We start from the raw sequence: 7,955 nt of genomic DNA on the forward strand, positions 1-7,955 counted from the left end.
TTCCCATCTCCATCTCTGACCTTTCGGGGAGCACTGCTGTACATTCATTCAGCAGCAAGCGACAGACCGCTTAGGCAGAGATACTCAAACAACAGTACACCTGTCCAAAAAGGATTTTGAAAATTAATTTTTAATATGTGGCCTCTGCCCGGATTTCTCTGTGCTAGTCTGAACCCACAGGTATAAATAGCTCTGCTGACCTGAATGGGTATTTTTGGGTATAGCCACAAAAAAGAATCATTGCCTGATAGTTGAGGTAAATGTTTATCTAGGCATGATTTAGTGTCCGCAGCTTTCTTTCCTTAGAATTTGCACTAATAACTGTTTTTTGAAACAGACTTTGTCAGAAGTAATTCAATAATTGGTTCATTTTGGCTGTTTTGGATTTCTGCTCCTCTGCATCTGAACCTGCCCTGCATGGCAGGCTGCCACCATCTCCATGGCTGGTCAAACGAGAGGTGACATTTCTGTGCATGCCCAAACAAGGACCAAAGTCTACGGCAACCTCTGGATGCCTCCATTAAAAAAGGACTGTGAAAACTGCTTAAGGCAGCTGGGTGAGGTTGCTAAAACCTCGCACTGGACATGCACACACAGAGCCTGTCCTTGAGCTGCTTGGGGCCAAACACCGCTGATTTGCAAGTGGAAAAGGTACAGGAACCCCAGAATCTTTTTGCTCTAACTAAATGCCAACAGCAGAGCCAAATCAGGATTTCATAATGTGTGGATTGCCCTGGGAGCCATCTCAGTGGAGTTTAAACACACAGGCCTCTCCCTGGCAAGAGTCTATAGACTTGAGCCTCTTGGACTTTTCTGCCCTGCAAGGTTACCACGTTTCCTGGCAATAATTAAGTCATTGCAATAGCCTGGTTTCCTGAAAGTGCAGGTCTACAGGCTGAAAAATAATTAATCCATAAATGGAATGTACATGATAAACACTAGAAAAAGACTCTCTAGTTTGCTCTTAACACCGATCTTGTGCTCCAAGCTTTCATTGCTTTTTCTTCCTTTGGTGTCTGTAGCTCCCCAATTGCTGTTAAAGTCTGTATTCAACTCAAGTAGGAAGATGAAAACAGCAGTAAATTTTACAATATGTTTACATTATAACAAGGTTTATAGAGGCATCGTAATTCATCATGTATTCCAACAGAAGTATGGATCTCTTCCAGTTTAATTTTCTGAAGTTTGAGTCTGCAGCTGGGTCGCTCCTGGTGTAATCTGGGAGATGCATCTCCTAAGGCTGTGGGTCGGAAGGCTGTCACTGCCACCCCTCAGTTACCGCGCCGGGGGCTGAGGGCAGAGCATCCGAATCCCTTTCTGTGGGTGCAGCAGCGTAGCTAGCTTCATAAATTTGGTTGCAAGGAGCAATAATCAATATTTCATGGTTAATGACGCAAAACTGAAATTAGTATAGATTTTATGTCTCCTCCTCTTCCCAATTATGCAAACATTACTATGCCCCTTCTGTAGCTGCCTTGTATTACGGCTTTTATAAAGGCTGTCCGGTGATGTTTAATTGAAAGACTGAATAGTCAAAAATGTCACAACCAATTTTGGTTTGTACTTTTTTTTTTTGTTCAGTCTTCACCCTGAGGTTAATAGAAAATGATGTCAAACACAAGAAATGATTTATGTAAGTCATGCAGGTTTGTCACCCAGAGCTATATATAAAGTCAATTGCAAATTGTTTTCCCATTCTAAATTACTGTACATTGCTCTGGGATACGCTGAAAAAAAATGACCAGCGGAATAATATGGGAGAAGAAAAGGTTATCTTCTGAACTGTGCTTCAAAGAAAACAATTTTGAAAGTTGATTGTTTTTAATATGCCAGAAGAGGATGTTCCTCAGAGCAGACAAAAAAAAAAACAAAACCCCAAACCAAAAAAAAAACCAAAAACCAAAACCCCAAAAAACCCAAACCCATAAAGCAAAATAAATAAAAAGAAGTTTCACAATCACAACTGGATTATTTCCAGTGGATGATGAGGCAGCAGCCAGGCCTCCCAAATCGTGCATGGTGCTTTATCAGCTGCAGTGTGTCCACAGAATGGTGCTGCAATTAGAGACCCAGAGGGGCAAAGACGGGAAACCATCTAACTTGTCGTCTTGACAAACCTAGTTTATGCATAAAACATACTTTGCAGTAATAGTCCTCCCAAGGCTGGGAGGAAATGAAAGCTGTATTAGGAGTAAATCAGCTACCAACTGTGATCTTGGTTCATGTCAAACACGGTAGAGTCTTGTACAGGATTAAAAAGTAAAATTTCTCTATTTCACAAAATTGGCTTTATTTGAGGAAACAGAGGTAGAGTTGGCTGATCTGTTGTGCTCCTGGAGATTGCAACAGTCTTACTGGAAACAAAAAATCTTTGATTCATCCCCAAGTCAGATATTCAAGATGAAAATATCCTTGTTTTACATTTGTAATGTTCTCAGCCTTCCTGGGAATCCTGTGTCAGTATGCAAGGTGGGTGCCAAGCACATTACCCTCCTCCCCTACTCTGAGTAGCTTTTGCTTTTACATTTAGTTCCCAACTTAATGAGCTAAAAGAAGTAATGAGTTAACATCTTTGTGTTTTGCATAGACTTCTCATTCTCTGGTGTTGCTTAATTATCCAACAGTTGATGTGTAAACACAAACCTGAAGGCATATCCCTGCATCTCAGGATGGTGATGCTATTGCCATTGCATCACAGGGATGCAGTCGGGGGGGTTCAGCATTTGCTTGGCAGCCCAGCTTTTAAGGAGACTGGGCATGTGTCCTCTGCATGTGCATGTCCCATCAATGCCAGGGTGCTTTGGGGAAATGTGCCCTGCGAGGGGTTGGAAACTTCAGCCAGGAATTGCATCCCCTGGAGCATGTGGTTCATTGCAACCAAGTTTTCCTCCACCCTGTGACTCCTACCCCTTCTGAACAATAGATCTCACCAGCCAGATACAATTTGGGATTTTACGCCATATCTCTATGCTGAACATCATGGGTAGATTTTTCCAGGACATTAGCATGGATGCAGGGCACCCCAGCTATTCATCTGCAGTTAAATTTGTGACATCTCTGCTATTGAAAAAGGATCTGATGCAAATATCCTGCTAAAGGCGTTGGCCTGTAAATCTCAGCTTGTGATTCTCTTAATTATGAGACTGAATACTGTTTGATTGCAGAACAAAGAAGTGCCTGAAAGTACGAGCTGATGCTCCCTTGCCTCTTACCAAGACCCTCTCCTCTGAAATCAAAGCAGCCACACACCTAAGACATTAAAGAATACTTTACTCTTTTGTTCTATTATTTTTGAAGGTCTGACATATTGATAAATATACAATTTATCAATATTGATTAATATTGATAAATATATTGGTTTCTTATCTATATCTAAATTTGAAAGCAATCCCGTAGATATTCTCTGAGGGACTGCTTTGTTTAGTGGTTGGCTCGCAACGTCTTGGGGTTGAGGGGGAATCTGCAGTGTCAGCCAAGAGCTTCCCGTAAGCACATTGAAATGTTTTTTCTCTTCTTGTAGGAAGAACTCAAAAGGCTCCAGCACACCTTGGAACAGGTCAATGATGGCAAAGATTTGCTTCAAAGGTAAATGTGCCATTTCCATGATATCTCACACGTGACAAAGTGAAATAGCTTTTATAAGGCAACAAGCCCTTTCTGAGGGACAGTTTCTTGTTGTAGACTGTTTCTCACTTGGTAACATACTAAATATTCAAGATTTTTGCATCTTTCCTATAAATTATTCTTATTTTTAGTTACAGGAGGATAATTTCTGAAAACTGCTGCTGAATTGAAATAAGTGGCCAGTAAAGTCTCAAAATAACTCCACAGGTTGGGGTCTAATCTTACAAACTTTCATGCAAAGACGTTTCATTCATCTTCCTAGTCCCATCCAAAGCAGCATCCTGAGATGTTTGGTTTTTATCTTCTAGCGTTTTCAAATTGCTTCCTCAAAGCAATCAGTTTGCCGCACCAATTCCTGGGTCATCATTTATTGCCAAGAATTTTTTCTTCGTATCCCTGTATGGCTCTTGCTGATGTAATTCATTTGCTACCAGCATTCCCATTGTTCCTTTCCATTTTCCTCTCCAGCTTCTCAAATGTTGCCCCAGGGATGAAAGTTAATTTAGCAAGAACATCTATTTTATTTGCCAGTGGTTTTTTTTTATTTGAAGCGGCTTCTTTGCTGGGCGTGCCTGTCTCTGGAGCTGTGGCATCTGGAAGATTTCGTGTAAGAACTCAGACAGGATCCAATCTGAAAACTGGATCCAAACTGGTACTTTTGATTGCCAGTCAAATGGGGCTGGAGATGGAGACCTGGGTGCCTTCCTCCAAAGACAGTGATACCTTATTATGAGTAGCTCCTCTACGTTCCTGTCAAAATATGAATTAATTGAGAAATTGATCGCAAAAACGTCATGCTGAGACACTTTAAACACATTATTTTTCCTTTTTCATAGCCATCAGCTTGCCATGGATGAAGAAAATAATATTGAAAAATATCCTATCAACTTACAGCCCTTGGAATCAAAAGTGAAAATGTAAGTAAAAAAAATGTTTTTTCTATCTTTAAAAGCAGCTGAGTTTCTCCAATTCCTGAACTGCAGAACGCAGACCGTATCCATTGTGGATTTCCGTGTAACTTTAAGTACAAAAAAGCCTCAGTTTTGCAAGATAGCTAAGTTCTTCTCTAGCTTCATGTGTGAGCATTCTCTTTGAAATGAGTTTTGCATGTTAAACTTTGATGTTGCACAGGTTTTGTCATTCCCTCTGTGAAACTGTGAAATCTGCCAGATTTTCAATATATACAGAGAACACCTTGGTGGGGTGAACTATAGTACAGGGCAAGCAGAATTCTCTTCAGCGGTATTTTTCACATCTAACGTGAAGCTTGGTTAAAGCTCACGGGTCTCCTCTGCAGGGAGCAGTCCTTGGCTTTGCACGGGGTTTGAGGGGACCGGGGTGCCTGGGCGGGGGGTGCAGCACAGCTCTGTGGCTCTAAGGAAACTGTTTTCGTTGGAAAGCGAGGGTGTTGCTAGCACTCAGCCAAGGCACATAGATGACACCTAGCTGCACCACCTGGAAGGAAGAGATAAGCATCACTATGTTCTGGTAATGAACCCCCCAGCTTCCAAAAGCAATTTTAGCCTTTGTAATACATTTTCCACATGTTGTATAGTTTACTGTGGGGTCAGTTATTCTAAAAGGCTTGACTGTGCTGGAATACATGTGGTAGTAGCAGGGATATAACTTAAAACTCACCCACATGCCTATCAGAGCGGTGGACTCTTTGTGCCTGTTCCAGCGTTGTTCCTCCAGCCCTGGTGCAGGCATTCGCTCCATCCAGCTGGAACCAACTCTGCTCTAACACGGTGCCGCTGGACTTCCCAGCAGACAGTGAGAGTTTAATGGGGCTCCACTTGCATCAAAAAATATGAACGTTTTTATGCTGAAGCCCCCAGCTACTTCATGGCATAATTTTGTGACATTGGGCACAGCTTTACACAGAGTTGTATGTGTTGCTACTGAATTTCACTTTCAGCTGAAAAGCTACAGCTAACTCGCTATGCAGGACATTAAAATATTAATGTTATATTAAAATATTAAGAGGACAAGAAGTTTCAAATTAAAATCCAGCCAGCATGTTTTAGTCATGCAAATACAAGCCAGATGAAAGAATAAATTTTTGGAGAGCTTTCTAGAAGGGTAGTTAAGACTTCACCTTGGTATATTCTCAAGCTTTAAGACAGAAAGTACATGTAAATGTAAATATGCAAATACCACTTGTACATATTATGCAGTGAATCTTGAAACTGCAACAATGCAAAGTGTAGATGCTTGAAGTGTGAAGATGTGGGGATTTTTTTTTTTTTTAAAGCAAAATACATTTACTGAGAGTTCCTCTGTTGGCGCTTGTGTTTGGGAACTTTGCTGCCCGTTTTAAAGCTCCCGTATGAGAACAACGCAGGAATTAACCCAACTGGCTAGCTCTACAGTGCCTCTGTTCTGGTGAGACTCTAATGAATGCTGTTTTCTTTCTGACCTGTTGGTATTCTAAAAAAATAACTAAATACACATATACTTGATTTCATCATCCTTGGATGTTCAAAATGCCATGTGTGTAGGAAGCGTTGTTTCCTGACCAGGAAAAACACACAGAGAGGTGCTTCCCACTCTCTGGAGCTCCCAGCACTGTAGACAGTCAATGAGAAGTTGTAGGTGTCCTGGTGTTGACCTTCGTCCTCCTCCTGCAGAGCCAAGAAGGTGCCAATCTGTAATCAAATGCCTTTTCAGCGGTGTCTGGGCACTAAATATTCTTCTGGCTTGTGGAGGTGGAAACAGAAATGGCATCTTAATGGTTAAATAGGCAATGTAAAATAAAAAATTGGTATTCCTAGGACAAAGTCAATCCATGCCAAAGTCTTGGGCCCTTTGTTTCGAGCCATAAAGCACACTGTAAGGTCCCTTCAGGAAGATGCATGGGATTCCATGCTGTCCCGTGGTGCAGGCACAGCTGGCAGGAGCAGGGCTGGGTGGGATTTGGGTGTGGGACCCTTCCCAGGGAGCACCCCAGCAGCAAGGCTGGGTGCTGAGCATGTCAAACCCTTCTGCAGCAGGTAGGGTGGAGGGGTGCCAGCTCCCCCTCCTCACCCCGGCACAGCTGGACACAGCTTTGCTCCACTGAGAACAACTTAAGCGAAGGTCAGGGAAGTCTGCCTGATGAACAGCTGCACTGAAGGTTTTATTGACTTCATATCCCAGTGAATAAAATCCTGATCGCTTAAAATTCCTAAAAAGAGCTCATTGCACTGCAGCAACACTGCTGAGTCTCTGCTCAGAATTTAGCTCCGCTTTTCTGTAGAGGTCACAGATTATCCTGTGTGCAAACAGCCACGTGCTTTGTGTTAATGCCACCGCTATTGTAAACGCAGTTTTAATTCCCAGCATCTCTCCCTGCCACCTTCGAAAAGGCAGAGGCGGTCCGGCACTGCCACCTGGTGAGAGCCCCCCTGGCCTCCAGCTCCCTGGGCACCCACCAGCACAGTCAGCAGAACAAAATTTTACATCAGATTGTAGAAATTTGGTCAGAGTTTAGGGTTTGGAAGCAGAGCTCCTACTGCAATCCTTACACGTTGTTTTGGAGCAGTGTTTAGGTCCCCAGTTACCCAGGGTGGAGGAGATTTTAAAGGATACTGGTCTGGCTCTGAACTTCCAACCACATGTAGGTTATCCACATAAGGTTTTGAGGGCTGTTCATTTTTTTAAACAGATAATTGTAATTTTTATTCTTTGTTTGCAAGACATAAGAGAATTGCTGAGTTACGTACAGTCTCAAATTTAAATCACTAAGTTTTAAGGATCTGATTTAAAGAATTGCTTCAAGGTAACAGATATCTCAAGTTATTCTAGTTGTGGACGAGACCTACAGAGCGTAGTTATGTGTGATCGTTATCCAGACGAGAAAACAAAGCACACAAAAAAAATAGAAAACCACCAAATCCCACCTCTTCATCTGAGAATATACATTTTAAATACTTTCTGTTGCTGCAACCCCCCAACACTGTGCCTTGGTGTTCGCCGCAGCATCCAGCGAGCATGGCGTGAGTACCAGCAGCGCCAGGACCTGCTGCCCCACGAGCAGCTGGAGAAGCGCAGTCCCTCCCCGCCGTCCCTCTCCTCGGACAAGATGAGCAGGTCCATCAGCATGAACACCTTTTCCGACAGCAGCACACCCGTGAGTATGGCGATCGGGCCCATTTGCCTTCTTACCGCTTTTTGTTGGGTGCCTTTCTAGGATTTCGGATAAATGAAAGATAAATTATGGGCTAATGATTAAAGAAGGACTTTTAGGGGAGTAGTGGTGTTGCAAAGGAACCTGCAAGCAGCTGTGCTTCTTGTAGGTAGAGTTGAACGTGTGACTGTGCATGTTGGACCTGGATGTCAGCAAGTAATAA

The 7,955-nt window shown here is 42.7% G+C and overlaps 1 protein-coding gene across 1 annotated transcript in view; it reads left to right on the forward strand.

Annotated features, from left to right (window-relative positions):
- IQCJ (IQ motif containing J) overlaps positions 1–7,739 on the forward strand; it is a gene marked incomplete at its 3' end in the record, with an annotated part of 67,710 nt that extends 59,971 nt beyond the window's left edge. The window contains exons 2-4 of the mRNA XM_010147054.1: positions 3,521–3,585; positions 4,461–4,541; positions 7,585–7,739. Of these exons, the coding sequence (XP_010145356.1) occupies positions 3,521–3,585; positions 4,461–4,541; positions 7,585–7,739 (301 nt within the window). The remainder of the gene's footprint in view (positions 1–3,520; positions 3,586–4,460; positions 4,542–7,584) is intronic.
- Between the last annotated feature and the right edge of the window lie 216 nt (positions 7,740–7,955).

The sequence above is a fragment of the Eurypyga helias genome, unplaced genomic scaffold (assembly GCF_000690775.1).
Source record: "Eurypyga helias isolate BGI_N326 unplaced genomic scaffold, ASM69077v1 scaffold1542, whole genome shotgun sequence".
NCBI classification, from domain to species: Eukaryota; Metazoa; Chordata; class Aves; order Eurypygiformes; family Eurypygidae; genus Eurypyga; species Eurypyga helias.